At 47.7% G+C, this 24,726-nt stretch overlaps 1 protein-coding gene across 1 annotated transcript in view; it reads left to right on the plus strand.

The window, feature by feature from the left end:
- Positions 1 to 24,146, plus strand: part of TNFRSF21 (TNF receptor superfamily member 21) — a 34,210-nt gene extending 10,064 nt beyond the window's left edge. Inside the window, exons 4-7 of the mRNA XM_005418408.2 lie at positions 11,769 to 12,034; positions 19,000 to 19,053; positions 21,606 to 21,825; positions 22,701 to 24,146. Of these exons, the coding sequence (XP_005418465.2) occupies positions 11,769 to 12,034; positions 19,000 to 19,053; positions 21,606 to 21,825; positions 22,701 to 22,930 (770 nt within the window). The 3' untranslated portion in view covers positions 22,931 to 24,146. The remainder of the gene's footprint in view (positions 1 to 11,768; positions 12,035 to 18,999; positions 19,054 to 21,605; positions 21,826 to 22,700) is intronic.
- Positions 24,147 to 24,726: the final 580 nt, after the last annotated feature.

Genomic DNA, 24,726 nt, shown 5'->3' on the forward strand with positions numbered 1-24,726 from the left:
GTGCCATAAAGGAATTGACCTTTTATTTAATAACTGGCTGTACAGCTGAGATATTCTGCAGAGCTGCCATGTCATGGCTTAGCTTTCCGCTGCTCCAGCAGTGTTTGTTCACAAATCATGCTTCATCCTGAAGCAGCATTTCAGGTGGGTGAGTTTAGCCAGGAACAAACTTCAGGCTGTTGCAGAGGGGAAATCTTTCCTCTCCTGTGCTGCTGTGTGGATCCCTCCATGGTAGGCTACCAGAGCAAAGCCTTCTGAGATGTGAGGACTACAGCTGCTCCCCAGGTTCAGGTGGCAGCCAGGTTTGTGGTTGCACAAGGTGTGTAGAGGGCAATCAGAGTGTAAACTATCTTTGTGGCTGGGGGTGCAGCCCCTGGGCTGGGTGCTGGCAGTGCACCCACATCTGCACCCACATGTATGACCTCCATCCAGAGGTTGGCTGGCACACTGGCAAGGGTCTGGGGTGTGTTTATTGCCTGTTTATATAGCTCTTGCAAACAGTCTGCCCCCATTTGTTCCTAGTTTACCATCTCCTCCCTCCTAATCCTTTCAGTAAACAGCTTTAACCTTTGAAAGGAAAGTCCGGGTCTGACGCAGGCACTGGAGCCTCTCCTTGAGGAGCTGTCCTTGGGCTCCTGCCCTCACTGGCAAACCCTTGAGCCTCCCACGGACCCAGGTGGGCATCCAAGGCTTTTGCCTGTTTGGAAGATTTTATTATTGATTTCTCCAAGGCTGTGGGTGCCGGTGAAATGTGGTCAGGGTGGCACTAGCACTGCTCGGTGCTGGAGCAAAGACATGGCACTCCTTGGTTGGGCTACTTACCAAAAGAGGAGGGGTTTAGGGGGGAAGCAGGGACTAAAACTCTTCCCCAGTTCCTGAAGGGACTGAATTCCTGAATTGTTTAAATAATTGAGGTAAGTGTGTGATCCTGATCAGCAGCTGTTGTCAGGAGGAGGTTCACTTGTCCTCATCTCCCCATGAGCTGGTATCTGTGCCCTGTCCTCTCTCTGGTCATAATACATGCCTTAAATAACAGCTCAAACATAAAAATAGAAGTAGCTTGGGAGGCTGGTGTTAGAGCTACACCCGTGTCCTGAGCATGGATATGTTCCAGCCAAGGCAACAAATGCCAGTGCTTCTCACTGGATTAAATGATTCAGAGGTCTGGGAAAAGCTTGCAATGGCTAATGGCCTGAGTTAACAGCCAGCCTACCTCCACATCTGTCTTTGTGTCCATCCTCACAATAGGGGCTGTCCAGAGAGAGATTGAGAAGGTAGAACAGTGTAGCTGTGGCTGGAGAAGCTGGACCTCTTGCTGCCTCAGCTGGCTCTTACTTTGCAGCCCTGCAGATAGGAATCCAACAGTTGACAGTTTGTCAAAGTTTTCTTGAGAAATTATCCACGTGGTGCCTGAGTGACGTGGGTACAGGGCTGATAGGGCTCTGTGGTTTAACCTTGTATGTATGACTTCTTTCTTTTAGAAGATCAAGAACAGCCTACACACTAGGCTATGCCTTTATTTTACCAAATACCCATTTCCTTTCTTCTACCAAATACCCATTTCGTTTCTTCAGACATTTCCAGAGGTGAGAAAATGGGTTTGCTGTAGCCTTTCAATAAACACTGAGAATTGGAGCTTGTCTCTCAAATGCCATTTTGCCATCATGCCAAACATGAAGATGGGCTTGAATTCTTTTTGCAGAAATTGCTGATACTGTTGCCTTTGGCTTTCAACCATTTAGTAGCAGAGGGTGAAAGACGAAGACTGCAAAATGTTAGGGTAAAACCTGTGTATAGAAGCAGCTGTCTGCAATGATATGCCAGGAGGCAAGAAAAGAGTTTGGTGATTATTGTTTTTTGGAGTTGAAAGACTGAAGATTAGATCTTGGCAGTGCTGGCCTGGCATGTGATGCCACTTCCCTTTTATTTTTCTTCAAGTCTTGTAATTGCCCATTATTGCAGTGGGTGGTGAGAGCAAAGCCAGGAAGCCTCTGGTTAAATAATCAGAGAAATTAACTGTTCTGCAAAAGCTGTTTGCAGCTGGGGTGGAGGTGAGGCTTGACTGCATGTAGAAGAGCATGTGCTTAAAATGGCTCAAAATCAAAGTGAGGACTTAAGGTGTGATGCTGGAGAGATGGGCAGTGCTGGGATTTGGGGGTCTTGGTTTGTCAGTTGTCAGCACATTGAGGGCCAGGATCTTCTTGGTTGGTAATGTTTAGGGAGTGGCCTTGGCTTGTGTGCTGATTGCTGAGGCACCAGGGCTGGGCTTGAGCTTGGTCTGCTCCCAAGGAAGTCCCTGAGGGTGTTGAAGGGGGACCACATCTTGTACCTTGGAGAGCCTGATGCTGTGCTGCAGCTCCAAAGCATTCCCACGTGAATACAACCAGTGGGCTGTGGGGTCAGCAGGGTCATTGCAGGCTGGTTCTCAAATGGAATCACGTGCTCATTTATGGTTAGTTGCAAGATGTTTATCGAAGTAACATTACATGATTCTTTGCAAGAGACAGCACATTAAGATTATGTGTGGGCTTTTTAAGTCAGTGTTTTCTAGAGATCCATCACCTAATGAAGGGAAGCAAGTGCATGGAAACAGTCCAGCTGAGGATGTTATTCCTCAGGCCTATTTAATTGCTACTCTGAATAAGGAAACTGCTGCAGACTTAGCACTCACAGGTCTATGGGGTGACATTGAATGCTACTTTAGGACCCCTCTTTAGTGCTTGTGTGAGTAAATGAGATGAAAGCCACTTGGTGTAGAGGTTTTGTTTGGTAGAGGTAGTTTTCCCTGGATCAGCTCCTCAACAGGTCCCAGCACGTGGCAAGAGGATCACACTGGGAGGCTGGGTAAGGATGGAGGGGCTGCTGTGGAAACTGCTGGGAAAACAAACAATTCTTTCAAGCCCTAAAGCTTCACCAGCCTCAAACTGTGATGGCCTCGAGGTTTTGTGCCCAGGCCACAGATAGGGCAGAGATGCCCAGAGCATCTCAGGAGGGCAGGTGTGCCCATTGCTGCTGACATAATTCAGTAACTGTGGCTACGCCTGGAGAGGAGCAGCCCTGGGCTTGTGTGCAAAGTCTAATACAGCTCTGGCAGGCAGAGCATGAGATGAGGGATTGATATCTGTCCACCTGCCAAAACAGAGAGGCAGAAGGTGTTGTTTTTGTTTTTGTTTTCCAAAGCAGTCACTCCTCTGGCATCTGCAGTTTGATGATGTGCAGATAATTGCTGCTCTCTGATGACAGCCTGCCCACCTCCACAGGGAGAGACCCAGGCAGAAGGGGAGCTGGAAGAGGCAGGAATGTGCTGGGCACCACAAGGAGTATGGATACTCCCTCACTGCAGCTTGTTCTGCTGCATTTCATGCTGTGTTTGCTCCTGCACAGGCACAATGCTCTGCTTTGGGTGGGATGGAGCAACTCTTCATCTGCAGCACAAACCTCTGCCATGGGAGTCTTGGGGTGGCATCTGACAAGTTCAGAACACCATCTTCCTCAAACCACTCAGTGTAAAACATTGCTCAGGTTTGCCCAAAAATAATTTGTCCTTTTGGGAAGCTATGTGATTTCCAAAGGGCATATGCAAGAGCTGTCCAGGGCTTCATGATGAAAGGGAGCCTTGGAAAGTGCAAACGTGGGAGGCTGTTGTTCTGCTTAGAGAGGACAAAACCTAATAATGTGCAGGTTTTATCATCTCCTGTTCCTCAGCCTTATTGCATTAGCACCAAAGACTGGTGCTTGATCACTTTTAATGTGTGTTGCTACGTGAGCTGTGTATCTGCAGCATGTACAGGGTGGTGAGGAGCTCCTCTTGGAAGCTGGAACATTTGCTCCCAAATCTGCTTCAGAAAAGAAAACCCAAATTATCCAATGGTCAAAATTCCTGGGTGGCCCTTGTATTAATTTAATGAGGGATTGGGATTTGTGCCTGCCCATTAAGGTGTAGAGCTGAGTGTGGGAGGCAGGGCAGCTCTGCAGGAGAAGATTGTCCTTGTAGAAAACCACTCTGAGCTCCGGGTGTTTTTGCCAAAAACCCGACACCGGTTTCAGTGCTGGGAGGACTGTGATAGGGCTGTGATTTCTCACATCAGTGAGGCTCTCACACATCACTCCTCGAATAACAAGGTTGGGGTTTTTTTTGTTTTTTTCCTCACTCTCCAAGACTGGGAGGAAAAAAAATGCAGGAGGTGAATTTAATCCTCGGGTTGGCATCTGTGGGTGTCTGGATATTTATATGGCTCTGGCTGTGGCAGTGTGTGTGCTCAGGGTTACCAGCTGTCCCAGAGGGTTATAATGAAGATTAACTCTGCAAAAGCCATTTAAAATTTAATAATTACATTAAATACTTATGCTGACCATTCTCATGCAAACTAAAGCAAGAGCAAGTTCACTCAGCAGGTCCCTGGTGTGTAGCATCCTGTGGTGGTGGGTCCCACGAGGGTTGGACCAAGGGAGTGTTACAGATGTGACTTCCACATAATGTATTGGGAAAAGAGGTCTTGTCCCATGATGATTTTTGAGTTCCCAGTTCATAAACATGTTCATAACTGCATGTGGCTGATCACAGACCTCTCTCCACTGTCTGGTTTGGTTATTTTCCAGAAAACTTGTGGGAAGTGATTGTTAGAAGTCCCTTTCTGCCTTGCAAGATTTTCAGTTTTGTCTTTAAAAAAAACCCCGACAAACTCCAAACATACCATTTTGTGGTTTGTTGCCCAAACATCTCTTGCTAAGGATATGAATCACTGGGTCCTGGGAGGGTCTGATACCAACACTGTCCTTCGTAGTTGGGAAAACTATTCTGTCACTAACAGATCTTCATGACTGTGTCCTTTCCAACTGTCTGACAAAAAACTAGAGATCATGTAGTTTCTAACCCTCTGCTGTTGGTAGGGGTGCCACCCCCTAGAGCACATTGCTCAGAGCCTGTCCAGCCTGGCCTTGAACACTTCCTGGGGTGGAGCAGCCACAGCCTCTCTGAGCTGCCTGTTCCAGGGCCTCACCACCCTCACAGGGAAGAGTTTCTTCCTTATGTCCAGTCTAACCCTGCCTTCTTTCAGTTTTAGGCCATTCCTTCTTTTCCCCTTGTCCTGTCACTACATGCCCATGTTCAAGGTCCCTCTCCAGATCTCTTGTGGCCCCTTTAGGTACTGGCAGGCTGCAGTAAGGTCCCCTTGGAGCCTTTTCTTCTCTAGACTGAACAAACTGTCTTCTTACGAGAGTTGCTTCTGCCACTTGACCATGTTTGTGGCCTTCTCTGGACCTGATTTAACAGGTCCACATCCTTTTTATGTTGGGGACCCCAGAGCTGGACACAGCACACCAGCACCTCCAAGTCCTTGGCAGAGGTGCTCTCAGCCCGTTCATCTTCCTGCCTGTGCCAATACTGGTGATTGTCCTGACCCAGGTGGAGGACCTGGCACATATTCAAACTCCCTCATTTAGGACCTGAAATATATTTTGAGTGGCAGGGGGAGGAATTGAGTTTCCAATAACTTCCCCTTTATGGCAGTGGTTAGTGGAATTTCTGCGTTTTGGAAAGGTATTTGTGTTGTGCACTTGGGATTTCCAAGTCCTGGTTTGGTTGAGCTGTGGTGTCTTGTCAGCTGCAGTGTGGATGTGCTGCATCCTGGCTCTCTTGTACAGGCTCTCAGTGTGTGCTCAGACATAAAAATAGGCTGCTGTGGCTGTGTTTCACATGAGTCAGGAGGATATTTGGAGGAGGGAGGTGGGCTGAGCTCAGGAGAAGAGCTGGCTTTGCAGTGATTTGGAGCTTTTATCTGGGTGTAGGGGAGGGTTGGGCTGCATCACTGTGGCTTTTCTGTCTGACTTGTGTGTGCCCTTGGGCTGTGCTCTCTGTGATGCTTCATCCAGCTGCCTGTCACAGTCAGGATTTGTCACAGCATGTGGTGCACAGATTAATATTGCCTATCTCTGGAATACCTCTGTATGTAGGTGGTAGAAGCTCCAGGTGCTCCAGCTCACATTGGCACTGGAATGATGGAGGTCAGTTCCCCCAAGTGTCGTGGGTGAACTGGTGGGACCTTGTCCCTGGTGATGAAGGGCTGGAGCATGGAGTTTCCTAAAATCAAGCCTTTCATGAAGCTGTCTCTGGAACCTTGGGCTGCTGAGCTGCTCACTCCATGGGACTGTGTATGCCAGAGGTCCTGGGAGATCTCCTAAACTTTCCTTCCTATCTGTATAAGGCGCTTACAAAACTTGAATTGATGTTGTGTTAATCCTTTTCTATGCACTGTGTCCCTTCATTACTAGTGGGTTGAAGGACCCTTGGCTTGGAGGGCCTCTGAGCATGAGGTTTTTAGGTGGCATTTTCTTGAGGAGCACTGTTGTGAAAAGTGTTTGACTTGAGCTCTGAGAATGAAAACAACGACATTGTATGAGGGTGGGGAGAGGAAGGAGCCTTAGCACCTCTGTGGCTGTGGTTTGACTTCTCTGCATCTGCTGTTGGGTGTGGGGCGGCTCTTCCTCTGCTCTTAAGTTTGCTTGAAGTTGTGAAAAAATAATAGCAGAGCAGAGAAATGGTGCCTTGCAGGTGCTGTGGGTGACCCTGCCAGCACTGCTGGTCACAGCCCTGCACCATGCTGGCTCCTTGCCCTGCTTGAGGCCAAATGATGCTGAGGAACTGGGTCCATGTCCAACCTGCAAATAGCACGGCTTGGGAGGCCAGTGAGGCTTGTCCAGAACAAGGCATTAAAGCTCAGCCAAGTCCCAAGTGCGTGTTTGATGACCACCTTGGTGACGTGGAAGGACTGATGGCTCTGTCTACATCAAACTGTTCCGCAGTGAGGCGGGGCACTTCTGAAGGAGCAGGAAGTGGATGGGAAAAATCTTGAACCAGATTCAAAACAAGCAAGTGGAAGTCACTGAATAAACTGAAATGGTGTTTATGGGGAAGATGAGACAGAGGTGAGCAGTGTCCAGAGGAGGGCAGTGGAGCAGATGTGAAGGGGATGGAGCACAAGTCTGAGGAGGAGCAGCTGAGGGAGATGGGAGTGTTTAGCCAGAGGGGACCTTGTCGCTCTCTACAACTACCTGACAGGAGGCTATAGAGAAGTGAAGGCCCTGCTTCTCCAGGAAGGTGCTCCCTTCAGCTCAGCATCTTCGTAGATTAACTGAAGGGAGAACCTTTCTGGAGAGGCAGGACTTGTGTTTGCTTGTGCCAGTCTGGAGGCATTTGTCCGTTTCCAGACTCGTCTCCATTTGTTCCAGTTTGCCCTGGCTGTAGATGTGCCTCCTGGTTGTGCCTGTGTTCCCATGTGTGTACATACTCCCTTGGGCTTCCCACTGGCCTATGCACAGCTTCTCAGCTTTGTCCTGGCTTGAAGGTGTGGTTATCACCACCTTAAAATATTAGGGGAATACATGGTGTAACCCAGCACAGCATTTAGAGACTTTCAGTATTAAGATAATGACAATTGAAATGCCACCTGCTCAGGTACCTAAGACACATGTGGATGTCCTAGCTCCTTCAGATCTGTCCTTTCCTGTTCTGGGCTGACCATGGAAAATGCAGCTCAAAAACACAGCTCAGCCAGATGCAGCTGTGGATGTTCCTCTTTAATTCCATTGTCTGAGGCATAAGCAAAGCTGGATGATCAGTAGTGATGGTTCCTGACATGGTGATGGAGAAGGGTGGAGCTGTCTCCTCTTTAGCAGCAGGATGGTGACAGCTCTCCTAGGCTGTTCCTGTGGTCTGTGGTAAAAAAGGAGGACGACTCAGGCTGCGTAAAGCTTGGAGCAACAACTTTAGCATAGCACCAATGTGGCTGTGACCAGCCTCTCATGGCAAGCATGATATGTGTGGGTTAAAGCACCATCTCTGCTGAGCTTGGCCATTTTACTTGGGGTTGCTGTGGTCTGGAGGTCTTTGAGCACCATCTCCAGCCCTGGTGTGCAGATGGGCATGATGGGAGAAGGTCCAGATAGTTCAGGGAGAAGGAGAAGATCCAGCACCTGTGGTGGAGCTGGGATTTTTGTTCCAGTTTGTAGGACTTCTGGAAATATGGAAGGAGTAGGATGATAAACTTATTATGAGTATTTTATTTTAGTGTGAGCAGTAATACTTGGCGGCGTGCAATCGCAGCTTGCCATGTAATGGTTTTAATCTTATTTTTTAAGAGCAGAGGGAGCAATGTTTTTCTTACTGACTGGAGCCAAATCTGCACTCTTGTCCACATCTCTTCATATCTCTCTGGGTTTTGTTTGCACAATATTGTAGTGGATGTAGCAAACATATGGGCCTTAAATTCATTTAATAGTTGGAAGAAAATGAGTTTAAGGTTCTTATAGTATTAAGGTAGACATTTCCAAATTCATTTTTAATGGAACATTTGTTCTCCAAAGATTATTACGCACCATTAAGTCCTCAGCTGCCTGGTGTGTTCTTGTGCCCAGGGATGTTATAGCCAAAGGACATAAACATGTTTATGGGCCCAATTTATTGAACGGTGAGATTAAATATACTAAACTTGAAAATGTCAGTAGAAGCATGAGCGCTTTGTCATAAATCCTGAGTGAGAACATTTGGACATAAATGTCATGCTGCTGCATAACACCGGTGCAAATCAAGTTGTGAGCAGCTGAAAACTTCTCTCACCAGTACAGCAGTTGCAAGCACTGGGATTTGTCAGCATGAAATATGTCCATGGGAGCAGGTAGTGTATGGGTTTTTCCTTTTCTGGACTGACTAGATGTTCCACATGGGGATCATAAACCAGCAAATTATGTTTTAACGCTTCTGTGTGTTTGATGTGCATGGGAGTGGGTGTGGGCAAGGCTCCCACCCAGCCATATCTCATTGTCTCACTGCAGGGCAGCACTGGCAGGGAGACCTGATGCTGCTCACTTGATGTGTGTGAGTGCATTAAAAATGGGCAGCATTATCTCTCTCATTCTCTCTCTCTCCTTCTCTCTGTATGTGTATATATATATATATATATCAATCAAATCAAAAATAATTGCTAAATATGAGAGCAAAGAAGCTCTGCAAGATTTATACAATGATATAATGACTTAAATGCTCTCTCTATATATACCTCTATATATATATATCTATATCTCGGTGCATAAGTTATCTATATATATCTATATATGGATATATAATAGGCAGTACCACACATGATTATCCCTTATTATCTTGGTGCACAAGCCTTGCAGAGCTTTTTCTGCCCTTGTGTTCATGGATTTTTACTTTTTTTATCCCCTGGATTGAGATAAAATCAAGCAGCGCTGCATAAATCAGGCATTTTGCTGCTTTTGTGCAAAAAGCAGTTGGGTTTTCTGCTTTAAAGGACCTCACTGCAAACCTCAGTTGTCATTTGGGCTTCTTATCAACCCGGGTGTGTGATATCAGAAGGCACCAGGGCTTGGCTGCCAGGGTGGTGTGGGCTGCCTGTGCTTTTGCACAGCCAGCCTGGATGCAAAGTCATGGAGGGAGAGGAATTTGGGATTTGCCTGGAAGCACACAGCTCAGTCCCTTGAACTGAGGGCCACTGGGTCTGCATTTGAGTGATGGGAAGCAGTAACAAAACCAGCCTTAATTCCTGCTGCTTTGCTGTGATGCAATGTGCAGCAGTATCTAATGAGCTGAGTCACATCAGTCACCCCACAATAAATCCCAATAGCAGGTTCACAGCCTTTTCTCCATAGTTAGAACCAAGCCCTATGGTTGGCTTGGGTTTTTTGGGTGGGCTGCATGCCCCATGCTGGGCTGGTGGGCCAAGCTTTTCTGGTAGGAGAAGCTCCAGCTCTCACAACTCCATGTGAGATGGCACAAGCACGTGTCTGGTAACAGCTGGGAGGGAGCTGTGGTGGTTGTGGTGGGAGGAGGGCAGGGAAATACCAAATGTGGTTTGCACTTTGGTGTTCCTGATTTAGAGCATGTTTAGCACCGTCTGTGGATGCTCCAAAAACTGTGGGCTCATGGCTGTGTTATCTAGTTTGGAAGTGAAAACTAAGGTCTATATATAGCAGGTTTGATAAACTTTCCTTAAGTGAGAAGAGGTTTGGTCAAAAATATCTTTGTGAAGCTTTATAGTTTTTTACATACTTCTTTTTATATAAGCGTATGTTCATGTATATGTAAAATACCTATGTTATATATAGAGATATACAGAAGTATGTATAATATATACACAGATATACGCAAATACATATAAAAATACATCAGGCTGAATAGGTACTTTAGAGATACATGTGTATATTGTATTGGGTTTGTATGGTCAGGTTTTGGTTGTGGAGGGCTACAGGGTAGCCTGTGAGGAGCTGCCAGAAAAGTTAAACTAATTTCCCCAAGCTGAGTCTGGTTTGCCAGTGACAGTCACTGGTGAAGGATTTCTCCCTGCCTGTATCTCAAACCACGAGCCTTTTGTTATATCTTGTTATATTTTCTCAGCTGAGGAAGGCAGCTATAGAACAGCTTTGGTGGGCATCTGGTGTCCAGGCCATATACATATTTGTGCACACATCTTTATAAAATATCTATGTAATACATAGGTACAAAAATGTCTACCGTATATACGTGTGTGTATATACACATGCACGTGTATAAAAAAGGATGCCTATATCAGTCTGTATAGTTTCTATAGATTTTTTTTTGTATGTATATATTGGCTATATCAGAGCTGTGAACTGAAGGTGCAGTGGGAGGTTTTGGTGCAGGTTAAACTGCATTAGAAAGTGTTAAATTTTAGGCCAGCTGGAAGAACTCCAGCTATGATATTCTTCTGTAAGCAGCTATTTTTGTTGTTGTGCCTGCAGAGGGAAGGAGAAGTGCTCCCTGTAGCCATGAGGGCACACTGGCTTGGGAGGAAACCTGAGGTGTGGTTATATCTCTGGAAAAAGTGAGTTTCTTTTTGCAGCTCACAGATGATGACCCTTCACGTTGCTGTTTGAAACAAGGTGTTGCTCAGCTTGATAAAACAGGGTTAATTAGTTGTTTTGGAGGAGATATGGCTTTATTTGAATCTTTGACTCCTGACCTGTAGTAGACTCAAGGATAGGTGTGCTGTTTGCATTGCTCCCTGACCTACACGGAGAAAACCCTCACGGTCTTGAGCCAGGATATCTCAAGTGCTTTTCTGGGGGAAACTCTGCCTTTTTGCTCTCTAGTTTCCTACCAGACCTTCCATTCACCCAATGCTCACCTGGCACAGTGTCTCCCACCTCATGACTGAGTCATCCTGCCTGTCTGCACTGGAAATGGTTCTGAATGCAATCTTAGCTGCTGTATGCACTTGTTATGGAAATACTCATCTTTATAGAGGTGCTTTGGTGACTCACCTCTTAATCCAGCTCTTTCTCAAGGCAGTGGCTGCAGTGCAGGTGTGTGGCTGAGCTTGTGCTCTTCTGCCCTGTTCCTGCAGCTGTGTGGTGGCTGAGTACCCAGGGTCTTCCTGTGCTGAAGAGTGCAGGAGATTTTACAAGTAAATTCTGATTTACTAGTAAATCAGAAGAGTAGAGTGTGTTGGATTCAGTGTGTTGGATCAGAGTGTAGAGTGTGTTGGATTAACTGATGGGTTTATCAGCCTTTACAGGCATAGTAGCTGTTGAACATGTTATTGGTGCTGCTTCTCTGCAGCCTGAACCCATAAAAGGTGTTAAAACAACAATAATAATGATAATAATTGCAACAAAATCTTAAAGACCTACCCAAGAAAAGCAAAGCGTGGCCATTTGGGGATGAGAGAAGCTCTGCTAGACCTGATGTCTGCAGACCCCGCTGCCTCACCTATGGCTTCTCTGCCCCGCAGGCATTGACATCCTCAAGCTGGTGGCGGCCCAGGTGGGGAGCCAGTGGAAGGACATCTACCAGTTCCTGTGCAACGCCAGCGAGCGGGAGGTGGCGGCGTTCTCCAACGGCTACGCAGCCGACCACGAGCGCGCCTACGCCGCGCTGCAGCACTGGACCATCCGCGGGCCCGAGGCCAGCCTGGCCCAGCTCATCAGCGCCTTGCGCCAGCACCGCCGCAACGACGTCGTGGAGAAGATCCGCGGCCTCATGGAGGACACCACGCCGGTAATGCCGGGCTGGGCTGGGCTGTGGTGCAAATCTCGCCTTGTGAGGTGTGGTGGTGTGGGACACGGCTGTGGCCTTGAGCTTAGCTCGTGGCCAGGTAGCTCCCTCTCTAGATGGAGGACTTGCGTTGAAGCCATGCGTTGCTTTTGAGCAAGGCTTTGGCAATGTTTGCTCGAATCCCAGTCAGAGTTTTGATGGGCTCTAGAGTTCCATGTGCTTTGTGTATATATCTTTGGAGGTCACCAGGAGGATCTGGTACCTGAGCCCTTGTGCCGGGGACATGGAGGAAAAAGCATCCCTGTTACCATGATATTTTCTGAAAAATCCCTTTGCCGGGATTTCTTCTCCTGGGAAGCTGAGAAGCCTCAGAAAAGAATGAAAACAATAATTATCTGGTTGCTTGGGAATATGGTCTAGAGATGGTTTACCAACAGGTGCATCTTTGATTGGTTCCATGTGAATTGTTTTAACTTAATGACCAATCACAGCCAGCTGTGTTGGACTCTGAGTCGGTCACGAGCTTTCATTATCATTCTTGTTAAGCTTTCTAATATATCCTTTCTCTTTCTTTAATATAGTTTTAGTATAACATTCTTTAATATAATATATAATATCATAAAATAATAAATCAGCCTTCTGAGAGCACCAAATCACATTCTCATCTCTCACCTCATCCTAAAAACCTCACAAACACCACACATCCCCCTTTAAACTTGCTCAAATACTGTGGATTTGTGAGAAGGGCCAAGTACCCTCGAGCACAAAGTGTGGATTCCTCCAGGATGGTGACTGGTGGCATGGGGGAGGCCATGCATGTAGTCCTCCGGAGTTGTTGCTCTTCTTTGCCAGCACTGGCCTTAAACTGCCCCATATTTTGGGAGAATAAATAAATTGCTGCAGAAGATCCTGCAGTAGGTTCTCAGCTGGGCGTAAGTCATCAGGAGGTGCTTCTGTGACCTTTGCAGATTTGTTTTGGCCATTGCTGCCTTACTTGGTTTCAGTTTTTTGGCTCTGATAACTCAGTGGTCTGCCAGAAGTGTTTGTAAAGGTGATGAGTGGAGCTTTTTCTGAACATAGAAGCCAGTGGGACAACATGTAGATGGAGATGGTTGAGGCATGGCTCTTCCCCCTAAATTGGCTGGTGAACATTTCCCTTTGCCTTGGCAATGACCCAGACCCAAAGGGGAGCAGGTGGGTGCTTGCAGACCTCTCTGGGCTCTTGGTGGGGCTTTGGCAGGGTGGAACTTTGCTCACAATAGAGCTTATGAAACAGAGCATTTGTCAGGGCGAGGGATTCCCAAATTCTGGCTTGACCGTCACAAATTTACACTTATGTGAGGGACTGTGATCCCTTCACTGTGTGGCATATCTTAAATTATTTCGTTTGATCCCTTCACTGTGTCATATCAATTATTTTGTTTAATGTATGAAACACCGTATTCCCTTGTGACCATTGTATGAAATCAGAAATTGGGATGTATTGGCAGGAGCCCTGGGCTTGTGTTTCAGAGAGACCCTGAGTCAGGTGTGTGCTGAACATCCTGCCCAGATCTTGGATAGGTGGGCCTTGCCAGCTGCCTGATCTCTCCTGCTGAGTTGCTGTATTTTTTCCTTTCATCTCCTGGTAACTAATAGCATGTGGCCTTCTCACTGGTGGAAAAAATAAAATTAAAAAACACAAGATAAAGCTATGTTTAGGAAGAGAAGTGAGGAGAGAAAATTGCCATTTTGCATATATGAGTTAAAGTTTCCAGCATGTGCACTGTCCCAGAAGGACATGTTGTCCTCTTGCTCTCCTGGAGCAGGTAGTAACCTGTGTCCTTGTATTTACTGCTTTGACTTTGAATACTGGGGCAAAGCTCTGGGCAAGGACGTTGGATAAAACACAGGACTTGTTCCTCAGCATGACACATAATTAACAGACTTGGGCTTTGCAGTGCTGAATGCCCCTGGCTCTTTTGGCCAAGACCATCAGGTTGTGCTTATCAAGCAGCACAGAGTGCAGGTGGTGGCTCCAGGAGCAGAGTTTATGGGGTGACCTGTCAGGGTGGAGGACTCTCAGTGATGGAGTGACCGCAAGCTGTGCCCATAACTCTGAAAATACAGCAAGCAGATGTTCCAGAGAATGAGCAAACCCCAATCTCAAGGATAACTGTATGCAAGTCTCCTGGACCTCCCAAACAGCTTTCCTGTGTCTATTTGTTTTTTAAAACAGTGTGTTGTCTTTTCCAGTGTCCAGCCTGGACCCTGGGGTGGTTCCCCATTGGTTTCACTTGTTTTTCTAGAAATGAGTAAAATTGCGTTGTTGATCTTTCAAGCAGGTGGCTCAAGTCCACATGAGAAATTTGGCTAATTTCAGCAAAGGAGTTGTTTTTTTAACAAATTCACCCAAGCTGTCACATCCTTTTTCCCTATTCATCTGATTGGGCTTTTTCAGATAAGCATCACTCATGATCAACCTTAGGAGTTGGCCATTGCCCTGCCCTGGAGATCCTGGAGCTGTGTGTGTGGGATGTCACACAGCTGCACCCCAGGGTACAGATCCAGCAGGGCAGCACATTGTGTTTCTGTGAGGTGCTGCCTGCTGGAACCTGTGTGCCTCCTCTCCCTGAGCTGGCTCCTATGCTGTCAGTGTGGGTGGTGATACAACAGCCCTGCAGGGAATGGGGGAAGCAGTTTGTGCATTGAAGACCAAATCCCTTGAGAATTGTACTGGTGGCTCATCATCCTCACAGCAGTCCAGGAAGCCAAGAGCTCGGTGCCAGGAGCAGGCATGGAGGTTGATCTTTGGGGTTTTTTTAACCTGCTGGTTGGAAAGCCTTTAATTAGAGCTAATTGGGGTTTGACTCTGGGTGATTTATCTGTCCAAACACAGATAAATTGAGGCAGTTTCTCTCTGTACCAAAGTGGTTTGATCTGGAGGAACAGGTCACCCTGTTGGTGGTAAGAGTGGGTGCTGTGGTCTCCAGCCCTGCAGAAGGAGTCTCGCAAAAAAACCCCGAAAACAGCAAAAAAGAATGAAAAGAGTTTTTGGTTCTGCAAGTGGAGTGAGGACTCTCATAAACCAATGCAAATGCATGCATCCTCCTTGGCTAAGGTGGCGGAGAGGTTGTCGATGTTCCATCCCTGTAAGTGTTCAAGGCCAGGTTGGACAGGGCTTGGAGCAGCCTGGTCTAGAGGAAGGTGTCCCTGCCCCTGGCAGGGTGTTGGAACAAGATGAGCTTTAAGATCCCTTCCAACCCAAACCATTTTGTGATGCCCTGATGGTGACCTGAGCCAGCAGTGAGTCTCCAACACGTGCTGGTCTATCCTATATGTGCCCAGGAGGGATGGATGCATACATGGCTGTGCTGTCTGGGATGCCTTTGGCTCTGCCCAGCATCCCTGGGTGCAAAACGGAGTTTCCCCATCTCTCTGCACGATCCTTGTGTCATAAGAAAACACTGATAACCCCAAGTCATGGGTAAAAATTGTTATTGAATGCTGTAGTTCTCAGATGGCAAAATAGTACCCTAAACATATTTCATCCCACCCACTATTGCACCCTTCTCTTTAATCCTTTATTTGGTGTCTGCCTTCAACTTGTAAAACCTGTGGAGGCAAGGGTGCTCTCTCTTGTAGTGCCCTGTTCCCTCAGCAGCCTTTTGTGCTCTGCAATCCCAATATTTACAATCCCTGATAGGAATAGGAGAATTGTGGGAGTCTCTGGAGTGTTACAGCGTGAGGCAGGAACATTTTCCTCCAGGTGAGGAACAGCTCCACTGCAGACTTGCCTGCTTTTTTAGCTGTGGGAGATTATGCTGGTTTTGCATGGCGCTGGATGAATTTAGGTTAAACCGAGATTAGCCCTCTGAATCATTTTGCTCGGGGTTTTTCGCAGCTGAGCCAGAAAATACAGTGAATGCAGAACCTGTGGGAAGGTTTTTAGGGATGCATTTAACTCATAGGGCTCCTTTTAAGGCCTGGCCCTGCCACAAATGTTTGTTAGACTCAAGGTTTGCAAAATCTGTTCCCTCAGAGGCAGGTTTGCCGGGCAGAGGTAAGCCTGGGCACTGCTTATCAGGCACAGGCAGATCCCAACTTAGTGGTGCTGACAACAAAAACGGGAAAGAGCGGGGAGGAAGAAGAGAGAGGTTTTTCCCTGCCATCCCAGCAAACTGCAATTCTCCATTTTTGGGGTTAAAATCAGAAAAACTGATTTTTACCAGTATCCACTGGGTAATGAGATTTTTTTTGCGTGTGGTGCATAACAGCATTTTGCAGTTATCAAGGGGCTCTGTGCTCACCTGGGCTGGCCTGGAGTGGAGCTGGCATGGCTGGGCTGCATTGAGTGTCCTGCTGTGAGCAGTGCTTTAAGCTCTTATCGTTTTATTTATGGCTCTGCTAGCCTTGGCTGAAATATTTCAGGGGCTGGATGGAAGGGAAGCAAACAGCCTCGCTCAGGGCATTCAGCAGCACAGCCTCAACAATGCTGAGAAACAAACCCAAACCATGAATGAGGGAGATGTTGTAAGTGTAGAGAGGAAGGCTACAGCCCCAAGCCCAGCAAGGTTCAGTTTTGTGGTTAATTTCATGCTGCATATAATCCCATGAGTCAGCAGATGTGACAAGGCTGGGGCTGGTGTGAGGTTAAGCTGTGGGGTTTTGGGGTATTTCAGAGGAGAAGAGGATGTGAAAGCAGCCCCATGTCCAGGCATGTGGCTGTGGCAGAGCCTTGTGGCTCCATCTCTTGCTCTTTCACAGGTCAAAACCCTGAGGGGGAAGTCAAGAGCCTGAAGCAGTGTTCCTCAAACTCAGCCCCTGTCAGTTCCCACCCATCCCCTTCACTTCCTCTTGTGGCAGTGCAGGACTGGGCTGGGCCCAGAAATTAGGAATTAAGTTTGTGCTGTGTTCATGTTCCAGCACTGGAGTGAGAGTAAAGCTGTTGGATGGATTTCCCAGCCAGAGGGGCCTGTGGTCTGAGGGCTGGGAAGTGCCCAGGCAGCCAGGAAAATAACAAAATTGCTTTCTGGAGTTGCATCAGGTTTTATTTGAGGCACAAAGCTGTAAGGTGAAGTGGCCAGAGCCCTGGGGAAGGTGTAGGGCTGGCTGGGTTTCGGTGGAGTGGGCGTCACTCCAGGTTTGCTCTAAGCCATGACTTGATTTTCAGCAAACTGACATTGGGTTTGAACTATGCTGGAGAATGTGCAATAAACAAAATGTAATAATTCATAAAGTAATGCAAAGAGAAATAGCATAAACACAAAAATATAAACTTTATATATGCAGTGATATTAAGGTTTCCCTGCTGTGGTGGCCATGTCTTTTGGGGTCTCTGTGTTTGCAGTGTAATGGGTTTGGGAGCATAAGAGGAAACTAGAAGATGGTTTCTTCTGCTAGCCAAACTCAGGATCGACTAACGCAGCCTGTAATTGGGTTTGGAACCTCTTCATCAGGGTTTCATCACCTCTTCATTATGGTTTGAGATGAAAAAGTGAGTGGGCAAATCCACAGAAAGGAGAAGCCACCAGAGGCTCTCCTGGAGAAATTTTCTGCTTGAGAAGCACTCGGCCCACAGAAAGCCAGGGCAGGGCTGATGGGGAAGAGCCGTTTCCTCTGTGGGTGGCTGCAGTTTTGGTTGTGGCATCTAAACCCTGCCCAGACCCATCATTGCCCATCCTGAGTCATGTGAGGCTTGGCTTGATCCCTCCTTCTCAGGGCTGCCTTGTGTTAAGGGAAGAGGCTCCACCACAGAGAGGGGTCGAGCATTCTCCTGAAACCACATGGGTGAGGTGAAGGGCACAGAGAGGAAATTTGGGCTTTCCCACCCCAGCACCCTCCTGGTCTTCCCATCCTGGCAGGGGACATGCCTTCTGCTCTGCAGCACCACACACCATCACTGCCCTTCTCTGGCGCCTTGGTGAGACCTCATGGCCCTGCCAGGGTCTGTGTTTACCCTGCCAGGGTCTATGTTTAACCTGCCAGGGTCTGTGTGCCCCCAGGGAGGACCCCCCAAACACCCTGTACACCATGAAACTGCTGATCCACAGGGATCCTCCCTACCTACCCCTGTGGGGTCCACAGCAATAGCATTCCACACCAGCACCACTCTGCCTGCAGCATCCCCTGGGCTGCTGCCCAGCCCACCCTGCTCCTTGTGCCGGGGTTTTTCCTGCTGCATTCCCTACGGAGGCATAACAGACCTGGGAATAAGGGCTGGTGTCAGTCGGGTGTCATCTTCTGGCAGGGAATCTGGGAAGTGACTGCCTCGGTGCTAAATTTATCCCCCCCACATCCCAGAGGGTGCACAGCCACCCTCAGCAGCAGCAGCAGCAGCAGCCAGCCTGCCACCCGCCTTTGTTCCCGCCTGCTTGCGGCAGGAGGAATTGCTGGGAAGCATCGCCTGAGGGAAGGGTGTTTTTTAGTGCCTGCTGCAGCTCCTTCCTAATATTAGCACAGCAGCTGCAGTTTTTGTTTGTCTGAGCTAAGCTTTTATTGCAGAACTGTAAAACGGAGGCAGCAAATGGGACCGACCCGTTCAAACAGAGCTGGTGACAGCAGCTGTGAAAGAAAACAAAGCCAAGCCTGTGTCTTCTCCTGCCCCATCCCCTTCTGTCCTCTTCTCTCCTGTCCCTATCTCCTTCTGTCCCCTTTCCTTCCTTTTACGAAGGGCCTTCAGACACCCTGAGCTGCTTAGAGCACCTTTCCAGATACATTGGGATCCAAGAGGATGCTGGTGCTTGAACTGCAGTCCAAAGGGCTGCAAGTACACAGGAGCTTTTAGGATTTTTTTAATTAATAATTTTTGGCATTGAAAATCTCTTGGTGCAGTGCTCAAAAAAAGAAAAAGCCTAAAAAAAAAAAAAACTGGCAGAGCACCTCTGATGGGTTGTAGAAAGCTGCTGTTGTGACAAAGCCACTGCAGTGCCTTTGGTTTCCATGCTGGACTGTGCATCTAACAGTGTCCCACATGTCCCTCTTTGCAGGTGCAGATGCAGTCTCAGTGGCAAGCGCAGGAGCCCAGCAATGAGGATGTAAAGGTGAGAAATCCCATAGCTCTGGAAAGGCAAAAGGGTTGCAAGAGGGTTTTTGGGGTTTTTTTTCCCCAGCCAAAGCTTGGTTTCACCCAGTCACCACTCATAAAAATAGGAATGGCCAAGGTGGTTTCAATGCAGTGAGTCACAGGCTATGAATAGTGTGTTTTTACACCTATTCCACAGGCTTCACCTCACAGCAACCTTTTGCATTCCCTGGTCTTTCCAAGCCCTCATTCCCAGTTGCTTTTTTCCTGTGGTTTAAACATTAACACACATCCAAGCATCCTGTTTGCTTTGCCTCAAGCTTGCAACTGTTCAGCTATTTGGAAAGCTTTGGGCTCCCGGGACAGCTACAGTCAAATAACCTCGGGTGATTTTGTCTTTCCTAGCGTGTTTTAGCAGCTGTTTAATTAAACTCCAAATGAGTTGGTTCTGGGAAGACAGAGCTGGGGCAGCTGTCTGCTCCCTGCCCTCCCTTGGCCAATTGTTGCTCAGTCATCAGGCTCCTTTTTGGAAATTGGTAGGTGGGTTTCTGGTTGAATATTAGGTAGATGAGCTGCACAAGGCAAAACTAACCCCTAAAGCCTATGTTATTTTCAGAGGGGATATCAGAGCATATTACAATTTGGAAAGTGGCCAGCTGCTGTCCTGGTCCTTCCCTTGATATTCCCCCTTAATGGCCATAGCTGATTCTCCATGATGAGCTGTACTGGAAAGGGAATTTCAGAGGAGAAGGCAGATTCTTTTAATTAAAAATTGAAGCTGACTTTTATATTTAACATGCCTATTGCGTAATGCACTGTGCTAGAACAAATCCTCCCCTGTTTATTTTCAATGAGGGGAGAAAAAAAACCCTTTTATTCTACCAGGAACAGGCTTCAATGTTAATTTAATGTGAACTAATGGGCGTCCCAGCAGACATGTGATTCGTGGGTGGCGAATTCCTCGACACGGATGAGGAATGTTCAGGCACATCCATGCCGGCGCGGAGGTGGCTCAGCAGCTCCCTTTCCCACAGCCTTTAATCCCAATTTTGCATTTCATCTCTGGGTTGTAGGCAAAAGCCGGTTAGCAGAAATAGCCTGATCTTCCCTCTGTAGGAGAAAACAAAGTTGTGAAATGCTGTTGGGAGAGGGAATTGCATGGGGACAGGGCTTACAATTCTTTTCGCTGGCAGGTCAAGCAGGGACACAAGGTTGGGGAAAAAGGTGAAATATTGGATGGCCCTTAAAATAACCTGTTTAGAAGGAGTTGGTGACCTGCAGAAGTGCCCAGTCTGCCGGCCAGGGATGTGAGCATGCTGGCCCAGGCATCTCATCCCTGCAGGGAGTGGGAACTAGCAATGTTCTGCTTGAGATTTGCACCCTGAGGGGATGTTGAAAGGCAGAGGAGAGTAGATAATGTTTGCTACTGTCTTGGAGCTCGGAAGAAGTTTCAAGAAGAAACATGCAGAGTACAGTCAGCATAGGAAGCAGGTTCACACCAGCACCCAAATTCACAGAATCATAGAATTGTTAAGGTTGGAAATAACATTTAAGATCAAGCTCAATCCTTAACCCTACACTGCCAAGTCCACCACTAAACCATGTCCCCAGCTGCCGCATCCATCCGTTTTTTTAATCCCTCCAGGGATGGTGATTTCACCACTTCCTTGGAGAGCCTATTACAATTCCTGACCACTCTTTTGGTGAATAAATTTTTCCTAATATCCAATATAAACCTCCCCTGGCACAGGTTGAGGCCATTTCATCTTGTCCTGTCTCTTGTCACCTGTCACTTGTCAAATGGTGCTGTTTTCCAGTGCAGTGCTTCCCAGCAGTGCTTGCTTCTCCTGATGTCTTTGTAACTGTGGAGCTGAACATTTGCCCTTAGCTCACATCCAGGACAGGAAAAAGCAAAGGCACTTGGGTGACACTGTGATCAGTGCCAGCTCCTGCCTGTCCTTCCTTGCTCTGAACTTGGAGTCTATTGGGATGGACTTTTCCATCAGGCTTTAATGGGATGCTCTCAGGAGCAAGGGTGAGGTGGGGCAAACAAATCATTAATTTGATGTGGAGCTGGTCAGTGGAGCTGGTCAGTGTCATGTGCTGTACTGGAGATCCCTGAAGGGTCTCACAGCCCTTGTCTTGCTGCCTTAGCACTGTCTGGAGCTGTGGAGCCAGCTTTTAGCAAACAACAGGTGTGGAGCAGGTTTTGGGCATCATCACCTCTTGCCTCCAAGATCTGTGCTTTAGGTTTTAATAAACTGAGTCTGAGAAGGAGAGCCCACCTGAAATGCTCTGCTGAGGTTGCACGTGCCATCCTGGTGCAGTGGTTGCTCCTACCAGGTGTCCCAAGGATGTGGGTTGTGTTACTGCTCCTGCCTGATGTGCCAAATACCAGTGCTGATGTCCACCCCAGGTCATCTCCTGTGCCTGTTGTGGGCCAGCAGAGCAGGTCACCCCTTGCTGAGGGTGGGCTGGAGTGTTTTGAAAGCCAGGGTGCAGGTGGGTTTGGGTGTTACCCATTGTCTAGCATTCCCCCAGTTAATTTTCCCTCTGTTTCCTCCCCCAAAGCTGGAAGGTGACAAGCTGGCGCTGCCGGTGAGCCCCAGCCCGGTGAGCCCTGCACCCACACCCAGCCCCAAGCCCCCCGAGGCGGCCGTGCTCACCGTGGAGCCCTCTCCTTCCGAGAAGAAATGCTTCTTTGTCGACGAGGCCGAGCCTCTCCTGCGCTGTGACTCCACCTCCAGCGGCTCCTCCGCGCTCAGCCGGACAGGCTCTTTTATTACCAAAGGTACCAAAACCAACCCAGGGCAGAGTGGGAAGACAGAACGGACGCCACGGTGTGTCCCATGTGGTCAGCACACGTGGTAGAGCTGCCCAACACGCGATATCATTAAAGTAAATAATTGGGAAAACTGGCTCTCCAGGATACGCTTATCACATCCTTGTTCCCGACCAGAATATCCTGTTAGCAAAGATGATAAAAATTTGAGACAGAAAAACATCATTAAAGACTTTTAACTCTTTGAAGTTCTGCTAAGGGAAGTTGTAGTATCCCTGGGTGTTTGGGGGTGTTTCTCCTGACTTTCGGCTCTTGCGTTGGCCAGTGCATTTCTGCATGAGATTAAATCAGAGAATCTAATTTCCAGACTGATTCTTGTTTCCGGTTTTTAAACAATTTTTTTTATTCTTGGTCCTCTTTGCTACAGACATAAAGTACCATTAGTCACCCCCTTTTGTTTTAGGGGCTTTAATTTACTGTATTTAACTTGCTGCATTTAATTTCTGATGAAGGTGAAACACTGAGCTCAGTCAATCTACCAAATTTATACTTGGGTATGAAAATAAAGCTGACCCAATGAAAACAACTTGAAAGAGCAGGATTCAGCTTTTTTGGCTCCTCTCCTGCCCTCACTTTTCCGAATTGGCCATTCAGCATTTACAAATGCTGTGTTTGCTCTTGCAGGATCCTGGCTGATGTGTCTCAGCAGCACTGCCTTCTCCATCTTCCCTCATCCCCATCGCTTGTCACCCTCCACCTTTTCCCTCATTTCTCCTTGTGGCATGTCCCTCTCCAGAGGTGCCATCAGGGGATGGGCTGAGAACAAGCCCTGGTTAGCAGAGGTTTCTTGGAGAGTTCCTTGACCAATCCCTTTCCTTCTACAGAAAAGAAGGACACCGTCCTGCGCCAGGTGCGCTTGGACCCGTGCGACCTGCAGCCCATCTTTGACGACATGCTGCACATCCTCAACCCCGAGGAGCTCCACGTGATAGAGGAGATCCCGCAGGCCGAAGACAAGCTGGACAGGCTGTTTGAGATCGCTGGAGTCAAGAGCCAGGAAGCCAGCCAGACCCTCCTGGACTCTGTCTATAGCCACCTTCCTGATTTACTGTAGGCACTGGGTCACCGCACGCTCTCCGAAATATCTGCTAGAGCTAGCTTGGCACTCGTTAAGATGACCAACAATACGCAGGCGGGATTTTTTGTAGAATATACGGCCAGTATTTTCATTGAGGTGTCCTTGGTTTTTGGAGGGGGTGCAGTTTGCCAGCGTTGCACTCCTCCACTGTAATTTTATCGCTCAGTCCGAGTCTTTGCACCCTCTGCCCCCTCCCTGAGCCTCTCTTCTCCTTGTTCTCATTCCAATCAGATCAGACAATGCACTTTAAAAAAAAAGAAAACAAACAAAAAAATCCAAAACAGCAGTTAATGAACTGAAAGACCACCAATCTGGTGTAATCTAACACATCAAATTGGGGATTGCTCTGTAACCCCCTTCCTCTCTCAAAGCTGTCGCTCGGAGTGATCATCTCCCACCACTTCCCTTTGCCTCAGGGCAGTAAATGGCAAAATCACGCAAAAATCCCACCCCAATTGTTGCTGGTTACTGTCTCTTAACGCAGCTAAGCTTCCCACCCGAGCTGACTTTTTTTTTATGTACTCTTGTTTGGCTCATATCCGTTGCTGAGATTTTACTAGCACGGTTATTTATTGTATGGTTTTCACCCGGACAACGCATCGCGCTCCTAATACGCTACAGCCGAAGCGCTTAAACCACAAGGGAAAGGGTCAAATCCCACCAACCTTCAAGGCAGTGGAAAGATCCTTTGCCTCCAGTCGAATGTAAGGAGTTATCCTGCCTTGGCTTGCGTGGGAATGGTGGGGCCCCAAAGGGAGCTGGTGCTGAATGTGGGGAGGTGAAGGAAGCCGCTGGTCCCACTTTCCTCGTGCTGTAAGACTTAAACCAAGCTATGCTTTTACACTCGTGTCTCTTGTTTTTTATACAGATGTGGCCGATAAGTTCTCCAAAGACCTTATGTGGTCTCAATAGTCTCTTCAAATCACACTTCACTTTTTATTAAAAGAGATTGGGGGTGGGGGGTATGGGGGACAAAAAGCTGCATCGTAAGAAGTCAGTCTGATTATATTTGCAATTATTATGCTCCCGTAACGAACAGTCTGTACTACGCTCAATTTGAAGAAATAATGGTATGAGGGTGGCATGAGCTGCCCCATGGGAAGGGGTGGGAGTGGGGGAAGAGGGGAATGAATTGAAAAATTGCCTTCCGGTGTACTAATTTATTAATAAATACTAGGTGTTTGTTACTTGACACGATTCTGTGTTAACCTCCTTAGCAGCTGCCTCTGCTCAGGGACACCTGGGTTGGGGCAGGGGCTTGCTTGGGGTGCCCACGGTGATGAGGGGGATTTTGGAGTTTGGGGATCATGAGGAGGTAGCTTTGAGGCCAAAACATGATTGCTTTCTGTTGGTAGCACTGCCTTGAGTCCCCACGGTCGCTGCTGGAGCTCCCAGCAGGTCCCCACCCTGTGCTGGGGTGGAGGACCTGTGCTAATCCCCGTAGCAGTGACAGATCAGATGGCTGATGGGGCTTCCAGGGTTGGTTTTTGCAAACTCTCAAAGGCTTTGCGGGCATTTTGGGGAGCCTGAAGTATTAATTTTCCAGGAAGCAGCTGCTGTGCTGAGTCACTCCTGAGCGAAGGTCTTGCAGTCACAGCATTTCTGTCGCTGTTACATTGCCCATGTCCTTAAAGTGTACACGGCCAAATAACTCATCCCTTGTTATTCTGTCTACAGATTGAATCCTTAATGGGACAAATGCTTCTGGTTTATAAGAATGTCATTTTGTTTACTTGCCTGCAGAGTGATTTCTGTTATTGAGGGTGCTGTGT

Source organism: Geospiza fortis, unplaced genomic scaffold (genome assembly GCF_000277835.1).
Source record: "Geospiza fortis unplaced genomic scaffold, GeoFor_1.0 scaffold98, whole genome shotgun sequence".
Lineage (NCBI taxonomy): Eukaryota > Metazoa > Chordata > Aves > Passeriformes > Thraupidae > Geospiza > Geospiza fortis.